Below are 25,175 nucleotides of genomic sequence, written 5' to 3' on the forward strand. Positions count from 1 at the left end.
CGGAATTCTAACTGGAGGGGAATTGTGACGCTTTGCCGCGGCCCGGCGCCCCGCAGGAGCGCAGGCCGGTCGGGGCTGCTCCCGGGCCTTCCGCCGGCGCGGTGCTCCCCGCCCAGGGCGGTGCGTGCCCGGCGGGGTTTGTTTCGCTTAGCAACGCCTGCCGGGCCGCAGGCAGCGGGCAACTCCCGCCGGAGGCCGCCGGCCCTCGACAGGGCTTGCGGCGCCGGGAAGGGGCTCCCGTCCCAGCCTGCCATGAAGGTGGCGGCCCTGAGGGCGGGCGCCCTTCTCTCCAGGCTGCGCCGCTCCCCGCCGGCCCCCAGCCCGCAACCCCCGTCCGGCGGGGGCCGCGCCGAGGGCAGGGGCGGCTGCGCCCCGCGCCCGGCCCCCAGCGAGGCGGGCAAGGAGCCCGGGGGGCGGGCGGCGGCCAAGGGGTTGTTCGTCACCCTGCCCGACATCGGGGAGGAGGCGGTGGCCGAGGGCGACGAGGCGGCCGGCAGCCCACAGCTTCCCGTGTGAGTGAGCGCCCCGCGAACCTGGGTACGGGGGAGGTGTGCGCCCCTCAGTACTGGGGCTTCCTTCCACCTGGCTTTTTCTGCCTCTGGGCGTCCTGAGAGGTACCGAACATCTTCGTGGGCAGGGTTTTCCCTCCCCCGGCAGTATGTCAGAGGCAGGGAAGCGCATCTTCGCGGGCAGGAGCGGTGGCTCGCACCGGTGTGTGTGTGCGGCGCCGAGAGGAACGAAGAGCTGCAAAACGCTCGCGTGGAAGGGACCGGAGTGAGAGCCCGGCCCTGCACGGAAAATTGTCCCGGCCCCTCCTGGGGATGCGCAGGGAGAGAAGCCGAGGTGCAGAGGGCGCGCAGGGGATGGTGAGCTTGAGTAGGTATCGTAAAGGTCCCGCACGCAGGTGTGCGAGTTGTATCAAGTTCTGTCCCGAGGCTGCTACTGCGCATCAAAGCAGATATTTCAGTCACTGCCTAGTGAGGTTCTGAAGTGACAGTAACAGGTGTGAAACTTGGTTTGAATGCTTCTGTGTTTAATTTTCAAGTCTCACCTTGAAATATTTAAGGTTTGCTGCGTATAACAGAAGCCTGTTAAATATGTGCTTCCATTTGGTGCTATTTTACTACAGCAAAGGTATACTGAAGTGGTTTCTTAGTGTATTCAAACCACAGGAATTTATAAAAGTGAGCAACAGTTGCATTACTGTATAGGTGGAATTTTTCATACTATTATAAAAAAATAAAAAAGGAAGGTTCTGCATATATTTCATGGACATCTATAAATGCTGCTTTTGTAGTATTAAACTGTGCTAACCTTTACAACTGACAATCAGAAAGAACGGTAATGTTTTGTTAGGTGTTGATGGGAATGAATGTGTATTTAAGTTTTTAACTCTAAAGGACTGGAATCTCTTTTAGTACACTTAAATCTTCAGATGGATTTTGGACGTTCTGCTTTAAGTTCGGTTTCCATGTAGGATAATATTTAAAGTAGGAGCACAAATCCTCCCTGATGTGCTTCTTTTATTTCCCCCTACTCCAATCTAGAGCTTTTTATTTTGTTTCAGAACATATTGTAAGCTCTTTCAGGCTTAAAACTTTTACTGTATTTGTAAAATAGTAGCCTTTTATGAATAGGGAGGTTAATCTGGTTTTATGTGTAGTAATAGAGCTCTGTTTCTAAGGTGTTTGGTGCTTTACGTAAACAGTGCCAGAACTAATCAGTGTTATGTCCATGTAATTTCCCCCTAGCTACTTATTTTTTTCAGTACCAAAAATAAAGCCGAGTAAAATGTCTATGACTTTTATCATTAGAAAAATTTAAAGAATGGAATCCACTCTTAAAACAAACTGATTGTATTGGGATGAAGAATAAACCCTATTATTTTAAAACTGATTGTGTCCAGTAAAATACTCATTTTGACTTGCTATTGAACCACTTCTAATTGATATCACCTTATTATCCCCTAACTTAAGCTTTTGTATGCATGGTGGCATTTCAAATATTTTATTAATAGCAGTCAAGGTTATACTGATAAGGTATTGTCTGTCTTCAAAAAACAAAACCAAACCAGAAAGAGGTAGAAGAAGGAAAAAAAATACATCACTGACAAGGAAAGTCTATACCTCCACATTAGCATTTTTTTAATTAGATGGTTTCACTTAAGCTTTTAGAAGAAGCATCTTAATTAAATATTGAAAACCTTAGCATTCCTTGCTTAGAGTTGAGAATTTGTGAGTTACAGAATATGATAATGCATTATTGATAGTTATACACAGGAAGCTTTTGCTTACATAAGTAAAATTCCTTCATTCCAAGTTTTATTGCTGTTTAAAATCATTTAGAAGACCCCAATGGCCAGTGTATTTTCATTGATAGCAATCTATGATGAATAATTGGTTAATGAAGGAAAGGATCCATTTTATATCTTAAGTACATGTAAGCTGATAGCAATGACAGTACATGGATAGTGCAAAATTGTGAAAATCCAGCACTGATTTCTTTCTGTCTTTCTCAGATATACTAAATTTTCTGATTTCCACAACTACAAACTATTTGTTCTAGTAGTGTATAGGGCTAAACTATGGCAGTACATTGTGAGATTTAACATTTGCTATTTATTTACATAGCAATTTCCTGTTCTTCAAATTGGAGGAGTTATAATGAATAAATCTTTTTCTTCATAATGGAGAAAGAAATTCACAGTTTTTTAGTCTTATTTGAAAGAAAATATATTCTGCTAAAAAAGACCATGATATTTCTTGAGATAATATGAAGATGCCTTATGCTACACTTGCAACAATATGTTAATGTAGCAAGATACACAGATTCCTTTTTAAAGAAACATTATTATTGCTATCCTAACATGTTGCAATAGGTGAGGTGAGATAACAACCCCTACCTAATTTAAAGATAAACTGGGCAAAGCTTAAGTTATGTTGTTTAGGGTGGGTAATATTTTGTAGAAACTAATTTTGCTGCTCCCTATTTTCAGAATGGTTCTGACATATCGAAAAAAATGTTTGTGAACTACGTATGAAAAGTGTAGCTTTTTCTGTGATGTACCAATGTCATTATCTTTTGTCAATTTTTATTTCTTGAGGCTGAAGCTTTGGGTTTCAAAATTACTAATTACTAATAACTTTGAAAATGTGGATATAAGCAACCTGATGAGCTGCAGAAGAGGGTGGGAACTCTGATTCCCTGTCTCCTGTTTTACCCACTAAAAGCACTAGATCTCTTTCACACTGTAATGCATACTAACCTAGATGGGGCATTGGAGTGTTACCAAGCTGTCACTTCCCTTATTGTACTGATCTAAAGGAGTAAATACAGTAATGTGGTGGTTTGCTATGGTCTGTTTTTTTCATTGCAATTAAGTGCACAAGAACTCAGAAGTAAATTTTAATTTCTCATGGTGCTACACATTCATCTGCACTCTCTAGATGGATGCAGCTAAAAATAATTACTAACGTTTAGTAATATTGTATATAAACCTCAGTTTTTGGAAAATGTTAATGGACTTCCAACAATGGTTTGGGTTGCAAGGGACCTTAAAGATGATCTAGTTCCAATCCCAATGCCATGGGGCACCTTCTACTAGACTAGATTGCTCAAAGCCCTGTCCAATCTGGTCTTAAACACTTTCAGGGATGGGCCATCCACAGCTTGTCTGGGCAACCTGCTCCAGTGCCTCACCACCCTCAGAGTAAAGAATTTCTTCCCAGCATCTATTCCAAACCTGCCCTCTTTCAGTTTAAAGCCTTTCTCCCTTGTCCTACCACTACCTCTCTTTGTACAAGAAGTCCCTCTCCAGGTGTCCTGCAGGCCCCCTTTAGGTAGTGGAATCCTTCTCTGAGGTCTCCCCTTTTCTTCTCCAGGCTGAACAATCCCTGCACTCTCAGCCTGTCCTCATAGGAAAGGGGTTCTGGATCTCTGATCATCTTCATGGCCTTCCTCTGGGATTTTGCTCCCAGGGGCTGACATCCTTCTTATGCTGGGGGTCCAAGAGCTAGATGCAGTACAAGCTAATCAACTCGAGAATAAATGTGGAAAAGAAAACAAAAGGCAACCACCGAGCCCTAAAACCCAATGAATCTCATTTTAGCTTTAAGTCTTTTAATTGTTCTTAGATGCAAAGCACTTGTGTTGTTTGTTGGAAGCTAAGATGATATGTTTACAATCAGGCATTTTATTTCTGATCCAGTGCTCAATAAACTGGATTATTAAGTCAACCATGAAAAGAAGAGGAAGAACCTTCAGTCCTCATTGTTACCTTCAGTCTTCATTGTTACTCTTAACTGTTGTGAACTCCTCTAAAATTTTGTGAGTTAGGGGACTATTTTTTTAAAATTGTATTAATGTGGAATTCAACATGCATTGTTCATGGGAGTCATGCTTTTAGTTAAGGTTTGGGCTCATAATGGGCTTTTTTTTTTCATCAATATTTTGGTAAGGAAGAAGGTTCTTGGATAATGCAGTAGTTTGGTGGAAATTTGTGGTCTTTTCAGTGGTGAGATAATTCCTCTCAGTTTTGTCAAATGCTAAAGGAATTAGAGATTTCTTGTCTCATAAAATACATGACTGACTGAATCAGTCAGTCTTTTCTCACTGTTGCTACAGTTTTGTTGGAAAAGTTTGGATGTGGTGTGAATGTGTACTTCTGCATGTATGAACACTATATGGATAACAGTGTGGGGATTTCTGTGCTGTTTGGACTCCTTCACTTGAAAACATTTGTTTGTGATGTTCACAAGTTGGCATGTGATAGTTTTTACATCCTTACTCTAATGACTTCTGTCTCCTGAGTAGATGCGGTGTTTTGGATTCAGTGTGAGAATGATGCTGATCACACACTGATGTTTGGTTGTTGCCAAGCAGTGCTCAGCCCAAGTCAAGGACTTTTCAGTGTCCCAGGCTCTGCCAGTGAGGAAGTGCACAAGGAGCTGTGAGGGAGCATGGCCAGGACAGCTGACCTGAACTGGCCAGAGGGATATTCCACACAGGTGGTGAGCAGTGATACTGTGCAATTGCTTGGGTTTTATTTGCATTTTATTGCTCCGTCTCTGTCTCTCTCTCTCTGTTTTGTAGGAGAGGAGTTGTGGTTGTGGGATGAATAAAGGATCGTTATTTTGTTTTTCAGTAGTGCCTTTCTTCTAGTACACTACCATGGAAGTCACACTATAGCAAGAATAGAGGAAAATTTTCAGGTCCTCAAATCTGTTTGGCTACATAATGGTTTAGCAATATGATTGCACATCTTGACATCTCAAGCCAGGGGTGTTTGTGGTTAGTATGCCTGAGCTATGCAGACTAAGGTGTCCCCACAATTGCATTGTTTCACTCTGTGCTATAGAACTGTCACATTTCAGATTATTTTTGGGTTTTTGTTTTTTTTAAATTCTGAGAGGATAAAATTCTGCAACTGTTCTCAGTGACTCATTATATGTGCAATATTCTTCAGAGATCAATGAAGAGAAGGGAAAATGTGTTCCAATCTCTATGATGTTATGCTGCCCAAAGAAGTCTGATAAAAAAAAAAAAAAACATTTACTGGATTTCCAAATTTACATAAAAAGAATACACAGGGAAAGTCTTGTGGATCACTTCCAAGTGTTTTGTTAGGGCACTACTCTGTCCCTGTCTGTTCAGTCACTTGATCCTGCAGCAGTAAATGCCTCCTATCAGATCCAAAGAAATAAAACACCTTCTCTAAGACACTAATTAGCATTCTTTATTATTGCAGTTAATTAAGATGATAGTATTTTTCTCAATGTTGATTCATAATTTATATTAAAAAGTCAGATTTACTTCTACAGTATCTTGCACTCAGAAATTGCTTATATTTCCTATAACCAAGAATTATACTTGCAGTAGCATTTTCACAGTGAATCAGAATTACAGCTAGATTTAAAATTATATATATAATACCTTGCAAGCTCATGCCATCTTGAATGCATTTCAAAATTACAAAGCCTTTAAAATTTGCAGAAGAATAAAATTACTATATACAAATAAGCCTGTGACAGTGTTCACAGGGGGTCTTGGATGAGGGAAGAGATGAGAATGTTGACTGTATGTTTAGAAGGCTTGATTTATTATTTTATGATATATATATTACATTATAACTAACTAAAAAGAATAGAAGGAAAGATTTTCTCAGAAGGCTAGCTAAGAATAGAATAGAAAAGAATGAAAACAAAGGCAGCTGGCTCGGACAGAGAGCAGGAGCCAGCTCTGCCATGACTGGTCACCAAATCTAAACATCTACAGGACACCAATCATGGATCCACCTGTTGCATTCCACAGCAGCAGATAACAATTGTTTACATTTTGTTTCTGAGGTTTCAGCTCCTCAGAAAAGAAAAAATCCTAAGAAAGGATTTTTAGTGAAAAGATATCTGCGACATAAGCCTGTCTTAAAAATTGGAGCAGTTTATCTTACTTTGTTTTATAAAGATAGGAGCAGAACTCAACAGAGATCATGGCTGGAAAAGCTTTAAATCTGTTTCAGGATTCAATATGAAAATGTCTAATAGGAGGCATTGCACTTAAGTGTATGTACTACAAATAGATGCCTGAGATTCTGTGTTGTGTGCACACAGATTGAAATTGTATTAAAAATGATGGCCTGCTTTCAGTGTTGTCAGTGATTCAAGAAAATAATTACATTAATTTTTTATTATTTTTCTTCACTCACAGATGAAATACTTGACTCTAAGGGGAAGCAGGTCTTGGGTAAAAGAGGTGATTTTGAGTGCACCTAGTGAGCACTCTGTGCAGGAGGCAGCCACAGAGGACTGACAAACTGTAGATGGTGATGTAGGCAAGCACAGAGAAACTTCCATGCTTTTGTTCCAATGCTACCTACTTTTTGAACCAAGTGAGGCTTTTATGTTTATTTACAAATAGAATTTTAGCAACATATGAAGAAAGTTCACATTGTGGCAAATTATGGTAATTTTGTCAGATCAAAAAGGTAGACAAAGGAAAAACTCACCGAGAGTGCAACTGTACAAATGCTCCCAAGGTAGTTTGATCATCAACACATCAGTAACCCATACACAGCTTCAAAGACAGTAAGTGACATTTTTGTAGGAGGAAAGGGCCAATCAGGTGGTGTGATTAAACACTATCAGTGGAAAGACTCTGATAAAGATTTGTATTTTCATGCTTCAGATATAGTCAGTTCAGATATATATTTTCATGCTTCACATATAAACAGTGCTTCATTCATTGACCAGCAACCAGATGACTTGAAAGCATTGAAACACTTCTGGCAGTGCTTATTAATAAAGATGAGAACAAAATGAAAATTATCTCCAAGTGACACTCTCAAATGGAGACGTACTATAATTTTTGGAATGTTCTTTTGCTAGCTGTCAAGCCTCTGGCATGTTCAGTAAGAGTAATGATAAAGATGTGTTGCTAGAAGTTAAGATGATCAGCATTTACTGTATTACCTTTCAAGGTAGGTTTTCTTTTTCATTCTCCTTAATAAGCCATGCCATTTCTAAACAAACAAGCCAAACATAATATAGCTGCCTTATAAAATAATTTACTGCAGAAGGCTAGATGAATGTTCTATTAAATCTCTCATAATGCTGTTTAATTTACATGCACCTACTGGAGTTACGTCAGCTAAACTATTCCCAGGATGCTTTTTCAAGATATGCCACAATGAGCCTGATTTTGAGAAAGCTGAGGCACAGGGATTGTAAGCAGGGACAGGCATTGTTGTCATCTGCCTGGATTTTCTTTGTATTGCTGCAGTAAGTGATTAAATGCTGAGCCAAATGCTGACTGCTTTTATGAGCTGTAAAAGTCACTGGATATGTCTCATAAAAGGTCCAGACCGCTGAAGGAGGAACTTGGTGCTACTGTATTAACCAAGTGTAAGCCCTGGCACAGTTGTTACAGCAGTCTTCAGATGGTACTACCTCCTCTGGGCTCTGCCAATGACATTCAATCCTGTCTGTTATACCTGCAAGTTTGTGGTCACTGAAGTTGTTACAAGAGAGTGAAAGTGCTTTTCCTAAAGATCCTCTCAATCTTGAAAAAGATGTGTTTTGTCAAGCAATAGAGGGCGAGCTTACCATGGCTGACTGCAACCAAGTTGGACAGATGACTGCCTGACCTAGAAGAAAAAGGATGTGTGTATTTCTTATGAATTTTGTATTTTCTGTGGTATAAATATTCAACTACAATACTGCAATGCATGACTGGAATGTTGTACATTATCAATGTGGAAAGTAGCCATGTCATGTCTGTTTCTTGCTTACTCTGAAGATGGAGTAGCATTAGCTGGTGAATGTGTGGAAGGATCATTTTGTGCAGTGACAGTTTTTCAGTGTTGTTTGCAACAGTTTGTACGTTCTGCTCAGTGAACATGATACTGACCAGGAGTGTCTATTCACTTCCAAGAAAATGCCCCTGACAGGTGGGTACTGTGTTGAGTGAGCCTTTAAAGAGGAATATTTGAGCAGGCCGGATTTGTGGTGTTACGCTTCTGTTTGCTGTATCACTTCAAAGAAGAATAAGAAATAGACTTCCGTGGTAATTGTCCCAGACCAGTTTAAGAAAGATTGGTGTGATTTCAAAATCTGTTTTTCCTGCAGATATATTTCCACATTTATGCTAGAGAGAGCTTATAGTTTAATTTCTTTTTTTACATACTCCACATCAAAGTTTTATAGAAATCTGGCATACAAATAGTTATGTCTTGGTTTTACAAACCAAGAATGGGATAGACAAACAAGCAGAAAGTGAGAATATGAGTGAGATTAATAAAGAGACTCATTAAGGTTGGAAAAGACCCCTAAATCATTAAGTCCAAGCATTAACCCAGCAATGATGTGTTCTCTGTTAAACTGTGTCCCCAGGTGTCACACACACTTCCAGAGTTGGTGATTCCACCACTTTCCTGAGCAGCCTACTGCAAGGCTTGACCACCCTGTCAGTGAAGAATATTTTTCTAATATCCAATCTAAACCTCCTTTAGCACAACTTGAGGCTACTTCTGCTTATCCTGCCACTTGCTACTTGGGAGGAGAGAGTAACCCCTAGCTGGTTACAAACTCCTTTCAGGTAGAGAGTGATAGAGTTGTAGAGCGTTCAGGTCCCCCTGAACCCTCTTTTTCTCCAGGTTTAAGTGCCCCAGCTGTAAATGGTAGGTTAAAAGATAAAGATGTCTTGTTATGAGAACATGATGTGGTTAGTATGTTTACATTTGTAACAAATCATACTTCCAGAATAGTAAAGAATGTGTAAAGATGTGAAATCTAAGAAAATTAATTATTTCAGACAACAAGGCAGCAGCTTAATTAGAAATTAGGATATTATACCTTGTTGGCAAGGGAGCAATGCATAATATTTGCTATTGGGGCTGTGGCTACAAAACAGACTTTGAATCATCTGTGAAAGAGATCTCATAGCATGTGTGACAGACAATAAAGTTAGCATTTTTCTCTATTAATTGACTTTTCTAAGCTCCTTTGGTTGAATGTCTTTTGGCATGTCCTTTATTAGTTCTCTCCAGTTACAAATTAGAGTGATGGAAGTAGTGTTAATACTAATAATATACTCCTACACAATTATTTATCCATATAATTATCATTGTGTTGGTTGGAAAGGAAGAAGGGGCTTGGTTTAGAGAAATGCAAATGATATTGTGGGGTTTTGTCGTGGTAAGGTGTGGGGATGACCACTGGCTGAATCTTGTTGCTGCAATGACAAAAAAGCCTTCCCAAACGGTTGCACAAAATTTAACTCTTGCTCTCCACTGTGGAAATATAGGAGAAGGTGGAAGGTTTAAATTGCATTTTCTTAACCAGGACATAATTTTCTATTCTAGATTTCATCTGCTTGGGTAAGATTTTCTTAACAAAGTACTCTTGTTTTTGTGTGTGTGCGTGTGTCCGAAGCGTTGGACAAACCTGCTCCTATAGAAGAATGATTGCTAAGGACAAGGAAAGTTGTAATTATGTGTGCAGTTTCGTAATGATTTACTGACACGGAAGAATGGGTCTTTGAAGAATATGGAACTTTCCTTACTGAACAGGTTAAAAAAAAATATCATCAGAGAAAAAATGCTAGACATTTTCTGTATGCCTTTCTTAGCAATATTTTGTTTGGTTATGAAACTTTAAATATCATTTAAATGCTGCTGTTTGATTTCCTGTAAGGTGAGGCTTCATATGTCTTCCTTTTTCAATCTTAATTTTCAGCATTTTTAATGGTGCCTTTATTTTTATTTTCTCTTTCTTGTATTTTCTTTTTGCTTATAAGCATATCTGTTTCCTCCTTTAAGAGATGCTTTCTGCAAAATACGTAGACGCCAGAGTTTTTATGTCCTGGAGCTAGAGATGAATGAAGCTAGTGGATCACTGGAGCTAGTGTAAATCTGCAGCTGACAGTCTATGCTCTTCTCTGACCCATGCTAAAGAAGATCGGTGACGTGCACAGAGGTAGTTCAGACAGGAACTCAATTAACAAGGGAAAATCTTTATGTAGTTGGCCAGCACAGCATAACCACTGTTCATCTACGAAGGCGAGGGAAACCTCCTCTGGTCAGAAAGACCAAGCTCGGCGTTCTTTGGCTGCGTGTTGCGAGGCGAGAGATGGGGAGATGGCACCGCTCCCGCCCAGGCTGAGGCTTTACCTTTTCGTGGGGAGGCCCGGAGGGGTGCGAGGCCTTGCGGCGGGGCGTGGCGTGGCGAGCCGCGGGTGGGCGCTGGCAGCGGGCGGTGCGGCGCTGCCGCCGCCGGGGCGGTGCGGGGGGCGTCCGCCGCGCCCCCATGCGCAGGGAGCGGGGCGCCGGCCCGCGGGGCGGCTGCGGCGGGGGGCTGCTCGTCCTGGGGTGAGTGTGGCGGCGGGGCCGGGGGCGGCTCCTCCCGGGGTGAGTGTGGCGGCGGGGCCGGGGGCTGCTCCTCCCGGGGTGAGTGTGGAGGCAAGGCCGGGGGCTGCTCGTCCCCGGGTGAGTGTGCCGGCGGGGCCGGGGGCTGCGGCCCGTGGCGGGGCGGGCCCGCCTGTTCTCCTGCCGGGGCGGCGGGAGCGCTGCCGCGGTGTTGTTGTCCCCGTGTAATGCCCGTCGTTGCGGAGCTTTCGGTGAGTAGCCGGGAGCTGCTCCAGCTTCTGGTGTTCGCCTGCCAGCGCAGGGGAAGTGATGCTATAGATGTGCTGGGAGGGGTTTTTCCTATAGTTTTATTTTATTGCAGTGATCTACCGGCACGTCTAATGGCGTGTGGTCCAAGGAGTCAGGAGACGTAGTACAATAACATGCAGTGGAAAAATGTGGCAGAAACACTACTTTGCTCCAGCTCACATCAAGAGAACAGGACACAGCCTGAAATTGTGCCAGGGGAGGTTTAGCTTGGGTATTAGTAAGCAGAAGGTAACAGTAAGTGGTTTCCTCCTCCAGTGATGTTTCATGGGAATCCGACCAGGGCAGTTTGAGCAGGTAAAGAGCAGTGAAGCGTTAAACCTTGGTGGTGGTATTAAGTTGTGAAAAAATACTAAGAACAAGGGTCAGCTGTGAAAAAAATTGAAAGACCTTATAAAGCTCCCTGAGCAATAAATAACATGGCAAATGTTAGACAGAGAGGGATGTACGGGAACAGAAGGAAACAGCATTCCATGTAGAAGAGAGATTGTGGGCTCGCTGTTACTTCCTGGGAGATAGATTTTGGTGTTAGGACAAAATGAGACTCAAGTCATGGGACCGGACTTTATGAATATTCATTGAGCCTCCTGGTGCTTACTGGCCAAAAGCAGATGCCTAGGGAAGAGATAGGATATGAAGTGCAAACATATGGAAATGCTTTCCACTGCTGTTTAACCAGCCTCGAAGGATTTTAAATTTAAGGTCTTCCCTGATGCAAGTTCAAGCTGATGGTAGGTTTTGTTGTTTTCTTAACCAAGACATAGCAGTAGGATGTGTGATGTGGTCCATTTGAGTAGAGAGTTAGATTTTGACATATGTGTCTTTGTAATATGTGTAATGGAAAGATAAATCTACAGTTCTTGTCTAAAAGAAATGAAGAAAATTCTTGGAACTGTGAGCTGTTTTCCTATAGTTACTCATTCACAAATGTACTTCGATGCCGTCATGCTGCTGTGAGGGTTTTATGGCATGAAAATAGGTGAAGCAATCAGTTGTTCTAAGTGCTTCTAAGGAGCACTTTCACACATCTGTGTATGTTCTGAAGAGCTGGGTTTAACATATTAATGACCCAACTTCATGCATCGAATGTAATATGTAATTATGAACAGTTGTGTAATTATAAACAATTTCCATCTAAAAAAACAAACAACCCCCCCCCCAACAAAAAGCCCTGCCCTCCCAAACAAAGAAAAAACATTCCTTCGTTAAACTGTTCTATGGGCAATTACCGGTTTGTGCCTTTGCTCTGTTGTTGCAGTAGTGAGGTGCTGATTCATTTGTGTGTGCTTCTTGCGAAGTTTGAAGTGCAAAATCCAAGGAGGATGGCAATGGAGTAAAGCAAGTCTCAAAAGTACATTTTTTTAAACACACTTTTGTAAGTAAGGCAAATAAAAGCTATTTGGTTGCTTCAGGCAAATGTTTGTCTTGATGGATAGGACTGAAAAATGGAAAAATTCAACAGAGTAGTTGTCTTCCTCCTCTTCTCCTTTCCCCTGCCCTCCTCACCCCTACCTTTCCAGTGGAGATGTGAATTAACTTTATTTAAAATTATGGGATGTTATGTTTCTGTGTTTATAGGAAGGGACTGTCCAGAGGTTCCCCAAATCGGTGTCTCTCTGGAAAAAGTGGAGTGTCTCTTCCATCAGTTTTTGCAAGAAATGTTGAAGAAGCCATTGACAATTATACCTGGTATTCATGTACTTCTGAAATAATGCTTAATTAACTTACTTTTGACTTAGATATTTCCAGATTGGAGTTAATTTTCACTAATCATTCTTCCAGTAATTCTCATGGATAATAACTATTGCACGATATAATCCAGGATACAAATTGACCTAACCTGCTGTTTAAAGGGTTTGAACTTTATTCCTGGTTTGTGATACGGATTTAATTATTTTAAGACCATAGTAGAGGGCACTGATTAGGTCTGGAAGGGAAATCAGACTTCATGATTAAATTGAAATCATGCTTGCCCGTGTCGCAGGTTAGTTAACTTTCAAGAAATTTTATTCCAGATGACACTGGTTAGGATTTGCCTGCACATCCAATTACCACTGCTTTCCCTGCATCCTGGGGTGGGTGGTAGCTGGAAGGGACCAGCTACAACTTTGGGGGCTTGGGTTGCCGTGGCTCAAATTTTAAAGTGCGCCAGATTTAGCAACATAAAAAGTGCTGCATAGGGACATGTAACTCAGTGCTATTTGAAACATCTGTAGAGATCTTGTGCTTAGTTTTGCAAAAGTTTTCTTGTGGAAGCTTCTAATGTGAAAGAGTTAAAGAAACCTTATGTTATCTTCCATCTGTTTTTCATGTGATAACTATCTGACGTGGAGAAACCAAAATAATTGTTTGTGCTCGAAACATAGGTACCTGCATATAATTATATTCAAATACATACGCACATTCATATGCATATTTGAGTGTCATACAGTTGCAATGGTCTAAATGCATGCAAAAACTTAATAGTGTAGAAGGAATTGCCTTTGAGGTAGTAAATAGTACTAATGGGAGCATGTATTCACTCTACTTTAAACTATCTGCTTGCACCATTTACTTGATTTGTTGCTTTATTTAAAAGATGTTTATACAGAAAATACATGTGTTCTTCATTTTAATTTGTCTTCTTTTCAGTGAGACACTTTCATCCCTTTCACCTAGTGATTGCACAACACCCACGGAGCTGAATTATTCTTGGTCTGGAATAAACAGCTATACTACTAGTTTGTCTACTGAAAGAAGTTCGATTTACTCCTGGAGGGACGATGTATGTCACAGAAACTTTTATATTACTCTTTCTCTAAATATTGTAGAAATACTAGTTTTTCACTGATGTTGGACATGCAGCATCTCATCCATAATAGCCTAATGAATAAGTGTATTAATTGAATATTTAAAAAATAGTTTTATTTGCATGTTGGTATTGGTGCAGCTGATGTGTAACAAAGGAAAATAGAATAAAATGATAAATGATGAAGTTTGGGAAAAACAAAGCTGTTTTACTGAAGAAGGTAGGCTTAGGTTTTTGACTGCAAGCCAATTATAAAACATGTCTTTTCAAACACTGTATAGTGCAAGCAATGTCTAAATTCAACTTTTCTCAATGTTCTCAGTTATGAATTACATTCATTAACATGCATATAAATTTCCCAGTCTTGGTAAACATTTAGCTCTTTCATGAACTCAGTTATTTTTTGTAGATGATGCAGAGAGGTCCTACTGTTACAAAGGCTTACCTCTGAGGCATACCTGGTGCAGGCTGGAAGTTGCAGCATTGCAGTTGCTGCCACTTTCATTTCAGAAAACCTTCTGTGGCTGGTAGTGGTAGTTCTGCCATTCTTTTTGCATAATGCCCTAACCTTTAGCGTATTGACCTGACCTGTTGCTGCCAGCCCTTCAGGAGAAAGCCTGACTCTGGATATTACAGTTACCTGTGTGAGAGTTATTTTCTCATTCCGTGTGATCCCTTCTGTGGCCTAAAGTGCTTGGAGGCATTCAGCTGGAAGGGAACAAGCATAATTTGGTCCTTGAGTTTTATCAGTTTTTTAGTGTATCAAAGTGTCTAAAGTACATGGCAAATGTCATTACAAACAGTGCCTAGCTGAGGAACCCTCAGCCAAGTGCTTGTCTCCCCATCACTGGATAAAATCAGGCATTTCTCTACTATTTTCATTTGCCTTTGTGTTTACCTACTATCTAGTAGCACTGAGTTGTAGGTTTAGTGAAGAAGTATGGAAGGGCATTTCTCACACTGACAGCTGTTTCCTAAGCCCTAGACTAGGTCACCCAGGCATAAGGTGCTCCCTCTTTGCCCTCTTAGCTGTTGTACTTAGGAAGAAAGAAGAAGAGCACTTCTTGAAAGAGCAGGGTGCCCTGGGTGCTAGAGATGCAGTGTGTGTGCTTCACATTGGCACAGAGAATAAGCTGTGAGTCTAAACAACTTAAAATGGTTGTTTCTTTTTTTCTTTTTTTTTAATAGGGCTAATTCTAGGCAGCTGTACGTTATATGTTAATGTCAAAGAAATACAGTCTTGTAGTTCCTTTTTGCTAAATCATCTTGTTCAGGCCAGCTGTGTGGGATTTTTTGAGTGTTTTTTGGGGTTTTTTTCTGCATTGTGGTATATAAATTGTGTCAAAAATACATAGTCTGAACATGCATTTTGACACGTTCAGTGAAGTTGATTCATGTTGTTCTGTTCTTTAAATATCACAGAAATTGTAGTATTCATGCATATTTGCTAACAACTGTTAACTTAATAATATATAGGAATTTGATAAAGCCAACACACAGAGAGTGCAACAGTTGTTTTGGGAGATTGATGAATTGCTGTTTGAAGGAAAAGTGACCTCAAAAACAGAGAACCTGCAGGCAGAATGTGCAGATTGGGTTGAACAATTTCCTCATATAAGGTAAGGAAATTCTTGCTAGTGGTAGTTTAAATCAGTTATCATTGTAATTTGAGTTTTTGGGATAACCTCTTATAGTTTGGGCATCAGCAACACTTGTGCATTCAGATCTCTGTCCCTGGGACTGAGCTGTGCCATAGCTGTCAGTCAATCTGGGCAGTGGTGCTTTAGCAACTGATGCCCTTCATTTTGATTATTAAAATGATTGCAGGCAAAGTTGTTCAGAAATTATTTTATTATATAATTTAGTGTAAATTTGTTAGAGTTAGTTTTAACCTTTTCGCTCTTCCTCTCTACATTATGCACGTTGGAGTTCACACATTTTCTGAACTTTAACTGTAGCCTTAACTTTCCATGTAAACACTTTTGATTAGCACTTTTACTCACATTAGGTGGATACTGGAGTTGGATAAGTCAAGTCACAGATGTTAATTGTCTTCTGCATCCATTTTAAAACGTATCTTACATAGTTTTTTCATAAGGGAGGAAGTGTGTTTACTTTGTCTGGCTTTAGAACAATCTAACAAGTTTTACTATTTGCTCTTAAAATTTGTAAACTAGAATCTCATATTGTGTAAATCAGCTTAACTTTAATGACTTAAATAATAGGCAATATTAAGGTAACACACAAGGCTCTGGCCCCTCAAAGCAGATGTAAGTTGTGCTTTTGCATTGCCTACTGTTTGCAGGTGCTTATATTCTGGATATTTGCATTTGGCTAAGGTTTCCATCTATGACTGCTTGTTCTCTCCTTTTTATTCAGGGTTCTAGGAAAGCAGCTCCTAGTGCCAAAGGATGAAGGCTTTCAGCATTTTCAGAGCAGAAATGATGCCCATGTAGATACTAAGTGCGTGCCTGGCCTGCTTGAATGTAGTGGTCATACAAAAGAGTATGTTAATTTTTTAAAGTTTTCGTTTTGGTCTTCCCTCTTCAGAAACATGTACAAATATTACTTTTGTATTACTGAAACATGTCAGTATAATTAAATATGCACTTTCTCCTTTCTTTGAATGTTTCATTCTCATTTTCTTGATATTTTTTCAGGCTCTGCATCTCAGGCTCTAAACTGATCCCAACAGTATCTCCAATACACACATCACTTCATTCAAGTTCCAATAGGATTTCTGCACCAGACTCAGCCATGTATTCCTTCCTGGAAGAAGAAATTTATGATGAGGATGGAAAAATAGAGGAATATCTTGCCTTTGACAACAAGGAACTGTAAATAACAGATATATGTATTTTTAAAGAATGTAATGAAAAAATATCAATGAACTGAGTCAGGGTTACTAAACTGTGCTTCTCTTCCGCCCCTGTGTTCGGTAACGCAGTGGTCAGGAGACTCACTGGGCATGTGGAAGATTAAGATTAAGATAAGTGGTTTAAAGCTCACATCTCCCATTTCAGAGGAGCGTCTTAACTAGTTGTTTTGAGGTATTTGATGCATGGAGATTCAGTAAAATGAATATTTAATTTTAAGATTATTTTAATTTTGAGGATGAAGGCATCCCTTCTCCCCAAGTGAGTGCCTTGATTGTCAGGGTGTTTAGTGTCATTACACTGTTTGTGCTGTCACTGTCTGCCCTAATGAGTCTTAAATTCTTTCTGTGCAGAGTACAGCAGCTTTGTGAGGAGAGCTGCAGGTTACAGCCCGCACTTAGAGCACTCTTGAGAGTGACGAGTCATTCAGTCATCTTCCTCACAGTGCAGCCTAGGTTTCCTGTGAGCCAGTTGAATGTTCCAGCAGTTAGGCTACTGGGTGGATGAAAGATCATCATGTGCTGTTTTCTAAAAGGCCTCTAAAAGGGGAAAGCTTTGGTAGCACTCACTGGGCACAAAGCTTTTTGTGCTAAGGCCTTATGCACACTCAGAACAAAGACATGCTTGAGAACCTGAGGAACTTTTCAAACAGAGACCATTTCAGTGCTCGTTTTGAAAGAGAAGGCTGGGATTGCTGCCTTTTTAGGAAGCATTTAGGTTTAAGAATGCTCTCCGTAATTTTCTCTGTTTTAATAAGTAAATAAACTTAATTTGGGAGGGAGACTTGTCTGAAGGTATGTTTCTCTCTTTTGTCTCTTTCATATGCTTTTTGTTTCCTTCAGTTGTGAAATACCTTGTTCTCCATAACTAAAACATTAGGTGTTATAAAGCATGACAGGAGAGTAGCTTGGTCATTTTGTGAGTTGGACTAATCAGCCACATCTCACAAGTTAAGAATTACGCAGTGTGGCTTGAGGAAGAAGTGAAGAAGTGACAGAGAAGAGAAAAGGAGGTAGTAGAAACCAGTAGGAATTTGGAAGCATCTTTTTCATCTCAAAAAAAAAAAACAAAAAACCCCTTTCCTTAGGAACAAATACAATGGCATTAAAAAAGAAAAAAATAAAACATTCTTCCTGAGAGGGTGAACTAGAAGACCAAGTTAGGAGATGTTGCTAAAACATATTTCCCTAGAAACAGAGGAAACAGAAAAAAAAATTAAAAAGCCTAACTGTTCTTAATGTAGTGCATAGGAAGAAGGTATGTGCAAGGCTATGGGCTCTATTATTCTTGTCATACTGCAGAAATCCTTTAAAGTTGTTCCATCTTTGATCAGTGGTGGAAAATTGCAGATGTGTGCAGGTATATAGGGCATGCTGAGAAAGAAATTTTCATGTGAGAGTCCTCTTGACAAATACAACAGATGTTGCCTATTTTATTGTAAAAAGCATAGGACTTAGTCTCAAATGACTATGTGCCACATACAAAACTTTTTCCTAGACCTGTAGACCTTTCTGTTGTAATGCCTTAATGGGATTTTTAAATTTTTCAATGGCAAGCAAATGAAAAAGAAATCAGTATATGTATTTGATGGGTTCTCTTCCCTTATGTGAATTTGAGTTTGAGTTTTTTGGTTATCTCCAGCTGACTGCCTTTTCTTCCATATGTCTGTTTCTCTATTGAAGGAGGGGGTGGGGGCAGGAAGTCAGTTCCCATGGGAATTCTTTTGAATTTGTTTCCTTTATTAGTGAGGATGAGATTTGGGAACAAAAGAAAATGCGTCTTTCTGAGAAGAGGTGTAAGCGTGGCATTCCCCCTGTTTCTCCCAATGCCTGTATCAAAGATGCTGTGGCTTCTGAAGTGTTTGATCATATCTGGAGCAATGTCATTGGAATATTGGAGGAACTGATTAAAAAAAATTGGGAAACTAGTATCCCAGGTATTTGATATTTTCATTTGAAAATATGGTATTTGTTGAATCTAATTCAGAAAAGTCATCCTTCCCTATCTGCTTAAATTAAGCAAATGTTCCAAGCTTTAGTTAAGATAACCAGTGCTGTAGAACTGTAACATATAAAATGCCTTGCCGCAAGAATGTGTGCACACACATGCACCTAAAATAAAACTTTCTTCCTAATTTTCAGGGAGTTTTGTAAGAGAGATGTAAAAACAAAAATACTGAAATAGCTTCATTGCAAGAGAGTGTGTTTTAAAAAATAAAAATATTACTCACTGGCTTGCTGATGCAAATTGATGCTGTTGGTCGTCATTAGTCAGGGGATCACTGACAATGTGATCTGGAACCTAGGAATCAGAGTCTCCTAGTCCTCATTGTTTAAGCTTTAGAAATAGAAAGAACCCTTGGGTGGTCAGAATGTTAAAGTGAGATAGACAGTCTTGCTGATGTGCAGGAATTCATGACTTGACTATAGGAGGAAGAAAAGGTGACACATGTAATTTTATTTTATGTTTTCATATTCTAACAGACTGTAGTGAGGAAAAGGAAAAGCTAGGAAAAATAAGTAGAAGTGAAAATCTATTTAGTGTGCATGTGTTATCTCTGGAGGCTGAGGGGAATTTCAGTTCTTTCAATGTATTTTAAAAGGACAGAAGTAACAGAAGAATAACTGAGAGTGGATTTTGGAAGTTACCTCTAATGTAAGGTACACCTGACCTCAAATATAAGAATACAACAAAGTAAGAAATGGCAAAATTTTTCTGAATGCTTGCAGCATCAGAATGCAACATTTCAGGTTTTTCTGTAATTTAAAAGTTCTTTTGACAGCGCAGGTGGATTGTTTAGCTCTCTGTATTATAGTTTAGGGAGGATCATTTAGCAGTATTATGATAGGTTTGCCCTTTTATATTTTTAAAGGTCATATAGCTAGTATTTAAACTAGGAAGGAAAAGAATTTGAGTTTATAATAGAAATAAGATGGTAACATATACCCAAAATGAAACAGTGTATAGCTGCTGTCAGACGAGGCTGGTATCAATAGACTTTTTATTTGATACATATTTTTTTTTTTTTTTATTACTTAGAAAGGAAAAGCTCTGGGGATTTTTAGACAGCATTTCAAAGGTCTTATCTGTGTTTTCTTAAACAACCACCTCTGAATCTACCTGTATAGGCCAGCTTGTATGTCAGTGTCAGAGAAAGCAAAGACAAATGGAAATGCTTTCAAAAACCCATAATATATGTTAGATTTTAAAATAGCATGGAAATATAAAGCTATGTGCAACTCTTTATTTACTGTGTCATATTGCTTGAACCCCAAGAAATGATGGCTGGTAAACATAGAAAATACTTCTTGTTCCCTCTACTTTTTTTGCTGTTGTGCAGAGTGTGACCAACAAATAGAAAAACTGAAAACTGTTACAGCAAAACTGCTGCATTTGCCAGCCATTCATATTACAGCAGATGTTGGGACCATTCCACTTTCCAGAGGCTCTGAAGCACAAAGTGTATCTTTTGGGGCTCATTTGGTTTCATCACAGGTAAAAATAAAGCAAACCTCTCTGTCAGATGTTCTTTTTTTTTGTCAAACCTTGGACAGTCTTGAGTGAAACTTGAAAAGGCTCTTTTTCTTTATTTCCTATGTTTTTTTTTTTTCTTCTTTATACCAGTTAGGGGTACTTTAAGTCATCTGATTTAAAATGAGGTTTAATTCAATGTTCATTTTTTGTTTATTGTCAATTGTTTTTCTTTGGTGGTTCTGAAAGGTACAATTTACCTCTAAGGTATTGCTGCCATTGATTTGCAAAGTCTTGTTGAATTCTTTTCTGTCCTTAAAAATTAATTATGCTTTTATTGTGATCCAGTAATTTCTTCATGCTAGAATTAAGAAGATAAACTGGGATGTGAAGTTGCAACCTGAAGAGCTTTTCTCTCAACACCGCGAGTTTCAGAGTCTCCCATTCCTTCTCTTTTTCTTTGCCTCTTGTGAAAGGGGATTCTGCAGTACATCCACTAGCACGCTGGCACTAGGCCTTACCTGTCTTTGTAGAAGCTCATGCTTATATTGATAAAATGTCCTGCTTGCTGTCTCCTCCCTCTGTCTCCTGATTAGTGTATTGCACATTTGTTTCCTTTTTCAGCCACTGCTTTTGTTTGTGGTTTTTTTTCTCTCTTGTCTCTCACTACTGAGTTCAAGTGACTTAATTTTCTTCCATCGGCTCTTTTTCCATGCTTGCTAAAGAGTGAGATATGGAACACAGGAAAGATTGCACAGCAGTCTTGGTTCTCCCTGTGGGTGTGCTTTGTTCTATAGCAGTCCCAGCAGCCAGGAGAAGTAAAATCCTTTGATAAATCATGCCCCTGTGCTGAGGGAAAAGTGAAAGAACGTGAAAAGTTTGAAGAATCAATCTTTGGCTTCAACTGAAATTTATATTGTAAATGGAGTTGCAATTCAGTAAGTAAATTACACAAATTTTGTTTATAAAAATATGTTGAAGATAAGCAAAAGAAAAAAGCATTGTTGCCCCATCTACTCCTGAGAATTATACTGAACCATCTTAAAAGGAACTAGAAATAAAAAACAAGTAAAATACCTCTTGACTATGTGCTTTTTGAGATCTTCCTTCTAAAAAAGTAAAGGTTAACACATAGTTGTTGCTTTTAATAGGTTTACCGTTTCTCCAGCAACTTCTGCAGTGATCTGAGTGGTGTGATGACAATTCAAGCAAAACCACTCCAACAGAGGCATGCTGCCGTGGCAGAAAAACACCAGTAGGTGACATTGACATTTTGAAAATACAACATAATTAACATTATACACATAAAAAATTTTTGCAATTAGAAAAAAAATGGTAAAAAAGGCAGTGATCTTGTGTGATCTTGTGATCACTGATATGATAGTAATTTGCACAGGTAAAAATGATGCACTGTTAAACCCTTGTATTTCTTGATCCTAATTCTTTATTTCTTTTTCTTTCCCTAGGAATGAGCAAGAAGACAAGCAGCATACCAGTACTTCCAGCACTCCAAATTCAGCACATGCTAGGTTGGGGAGAATTTCTGATAACAGTGTTCTCTCACCATCTCCGGCTCTGCTGGCATCTTCTAGGAAAGTACCAAGGTTACCTTCTCTCACCTCTGACCATCCCTGCTCAGAAGTTCCTAATATGCACAATGATGAAATCCGTAAAGGAAAAAAAAAGTAAGTTTTTCATTTTATTCTTTTCTCAGAATTTTACTGAAATTTCACCACTGAAGGATTTTGAAAAATACTTGAGAACTAACCCATGATTTATTATTAATTGTAGAATTCAGAGGGAGGAAGAAAGCAAACAGAGCCATGATTGTTTTTGAGGAAAGGCATTTGTTCTACTTCTTTATTGCTGTATTAGGTGCTGTTACTTTCTGTAGCTGAGCTTTATAAAGAAATCTACTACTTAATAATTTCATATTACTTCAATGAAGAAGTCTGTAAGGTGAATGCTTCTAAAACAGGAATCCTTAAAATTCTGTAGGGTTGGCAGTAGTTTATCTTCTGCTCGTGCACCTGCGACCCGGAACAAGTTACCACCAATAAACTCTGAGGCTGTTGAACAGCGTGTTTCGGTACCTCGAATGCAGCAGAGCCCTGTAAGTTGTGTTCATTAAAGTAAAGAACTTCAAGCTATTTAGAAATAAATTATCCTATGTAATTTGTTGAAGTGAGTAAGTTTACAGCTTGTGTTGGTTTGTATTTAATACATAGTTTTAACGTGCTAATGTGTGTTACATTGGGGTGCAATTACAATGCAAGAGGAGGCAGTTCAAAACCTTAGGTCACAGACAGATCATAGTGGAAAGTCTCTGACAACAGAAAAGTCTGGTTAAAAAAAAAAGCTAAGAAGAACAAACCAACAAGATGACAGGATAGTAACCTTGCTCTTCTATGCATCTGGATTTAAATAGCTCTTTTCATTGTTTTATTCACTAATATTAGGTTGTAAGAATTAGGATACTATGCTGACTGAAGTAGAAAAGGCTAATAACTGAAAAAAGCCAGATCTTATATTTTGAAGGCTGAGGCAGTAATAAATCACGAGAATGAAAGTAAATTTACATGTTGATATATCGACATGCCAACATAGAAACAGTCTTGCATGTGTTTAAAAAACAGGCAACACTTAAATTCGTGCTTTTGGTTATTGAAAACATATTTTTCTTACCTTCTTGTAAACTTTTGTATGTCAACAGAAAAAAATATTTTAACTTACTCAATTGCTGCATTCTCTTAATGCTCTTCTTAATTTTCTCAGCATCAAGAACAATATACTCAAAGCAGAGTGTCAAGTGCAATGGCTGGCAGGGCAGAGCAACAGCCACTCAGAGAAAGAACTGTTACTGTTGATCAGTTTCCAAGACCCAACACAACTCATACATTCAGGGTATGTTACAGTGTAAGGGGAGACATGGAGAAAGGGAGGAGGTTTTCTTTCATGCCTGCTGTTGGTTTACAGAAGGCCTCGTTTCCTGGCTTCTGATGTACCGGGATTCCTGCTATCTGTAGAGAGGATGATGCTAAAAGTCTTGGGGAGGATGTGGTACAGTTGTATGAAGAATTTTTTTTTCAGGTTTTGAGGGGGTGTGTGTGCTAGAAGTGTGCAGTTTTAGTGCTGTGTTGAGCTTTGCACTTTGGTAAGATCCAGTCTGCTGGACTAGCTTGTAAAACCATAATTGATCTCTTTCCATAGATAAGTGTATCTCACTAGCTAAGAGTATATCTTTCCTTTGTACAGAGAGACACACCTCAGAAGAAGTCACTGACTCCCGTGGATTTTGCTAACCACAGAAGGACTGGTCAAGGATTTTTGATAACAGGTAGGCAAAGGAGAATGACTTGAAAGGTAAAAGGCCAACAAAACTTATTAACCCATCATACTGTCAAAAAGTCTAGTGGCTCTCTCTAGGGAGAGCCATCTCAGCATAAAAGAGCAACAGGTTTTCTTGGCAGGATCTTTTGAGTTTGGTTCTGAAGTTGCTTCTCATTTGTTCTGAGGTAGTCCTAACTCTTATGGGTAGGAATCCTTTGAATCTTCTTTTTCTTGTTATGACATGAAAGGGAAAAGGAAGAGGAAAAAGATTCAGTCTCATAATCTCATCTTTTTTTTTTTTTTTTTCCCAGCATTTTGCCATATCTACAACTATAGCAAGAGTATGTGGTATACTGGCAAGATATTTTTGCAGCTTCTGCAGTAGTACCACACTTGCATGCTGGTGAACTGCTAATTACAAATTTTATTTTAGGTCTGAAATTAATAAACTTCTTTTGTGTAGGAAAAGTAGATTTGAAAATGTACATTTTAAATAAAAATATAAAGCTCTCATAAAAAACAAATTAGTATTGATTTGCATCTCTGTCTTGAATTTACAACCCCAAAAAGGAGGGCAACGCTCATTTTGTTTTATTTTTACAATAAAGCTGACTATCTAGGTTCCTGGTGTATTTGAGTTCTTATAAGTAATCTTTACTTGTTTGGAAGTTCCTTGAGTTTAAATAATTATATCATTGACAAAATTATATAACAGGTGATGTAAGAATAAGGGCAGATTAGCAAATATTGATCTGAGCACATTGGTGGAAGTAATTAATATATAGTGGAAATAATTAATATATAATCTTGGAGTGTCTTTCAGAAACTACAACAATTAGCAATGTTTTATATTTTCCAGGTTCACAGAATTACTCCAGATCCTTTCAGAAAAATCCTCCAAACTCAAAGAAGAGATTTCAGATTGCTTCTTAGCCTGTTTTAGGAAGAAACAGAAACCCTCTGCACTGATTGAAAGACTGAAGCACTAAATTTGCCACTTAGTATCTTGTGTAACAAAGAAGGTGTGCATATGCTGGTGTCTGCTGAGCCTTGCAGTCCTCAGGATGTCTGCATTGCCTTCTTTAAAATTATTTGACCAGAGCTTAGATTAAAAATTATAGCAAAAGGAAATAAATGGTTGAGGTGTCTGCTCTGCAGTATCAAGAGACTGTGGCTGCACTTTCTTCTCAGGCATTCCTCCTTTTTTATGCCTTTCCTAGTGAATTGTTTTTCTACCTATCAAATAAGATACTTTTAGAATATAATGTGCTGTTCCCACTTTTTTGTTTCCTTCAAGATGTTCTAGTCTATCTAAATATTAGTCATATATAAAATTTATACTTTTAAACAGAAGTTTGCAGTACTTCCTCTTTAACTGTTGTTTTAACATTTCTCCATTTTTCAGTCTGTCTGCTTATTATTATAATATTTTATCTCTTACAAGTATTATCTGTACCAGCCTTTTTTTCTTCCTTTAATTCTTTCAGAATCTCATTTATTGCTGTTCTGATCATCAGTAACCATGGGAACTGCTTGGATAAACTTGTTT

General features: G+C 39.1%; 1 protein-coding gene across 4 annotated transcripts; it reads left to right on the forward strand.

Moving 5' to 3' along the window:
* The first annotated feature begins 167 nt into the window (after positions 1-167).
* FAM149A (family with sequence similarity 149 member A) lies at positions 168-25,072 on the forward strand. Of its 4 annotated transcripts, none has more exons than XM_074541415.1 (14): positions 168-512; positions 12,740-12,850; positions 13,793-13,925; positions 15,426-15,568; positions 16,329-16,454; positions 16,610-16,786; positions 18,571-18,761; positions 20,166-20,320; positions 21,448-21,551; positions 21,763-21,981; positions 22,295-22,409; positions 23,072-23,200; positions 23,552-23,633; positions 24,486-25,072. In XM_074541415.1, the coding sequence occupies exons 1-14, from the start codon at positions 253-255 to the stop codon at positions 24,557-24,559; spliced, it is 2,019 nt and encodes a 672-aa protein (XP_074397516.1). In that variant the 5' UTR covers positions 168-252; the 3' UTR covers positions 24,560-25,072. The 4 variants fall into 4 exon arrangements, with proteins under 4 accessions (XP_074397516.1, XP_074397517.1, XP_074397518.1 ...); XM_074541417.1 differs by lacking the exon at positions 168-512 and adding an exon at positions 10,704-10,858; XM_074541416.1 differs by lacking the exon at positions 12,740-12,850.
* The last annotated feature ends 103 nt before the right edge of the window (positions 25,073-25,175 follow it).

This window comes from Zonotrichia albicollis, chromosome 5, assembly GCF_047830755.1.
Source record: "Zonotrichia albicollis isolate bZonAlb1 chromosome 5, bZonAlb1.hap1, whole genome shotgun sequence".
Classification (NCBI taxonomy): Eukaryota; Metazoa; Chordata; class Aves; order Passeriformes; family Passerellidae; genus Zonotrichia; species Zonotrichia albicollis.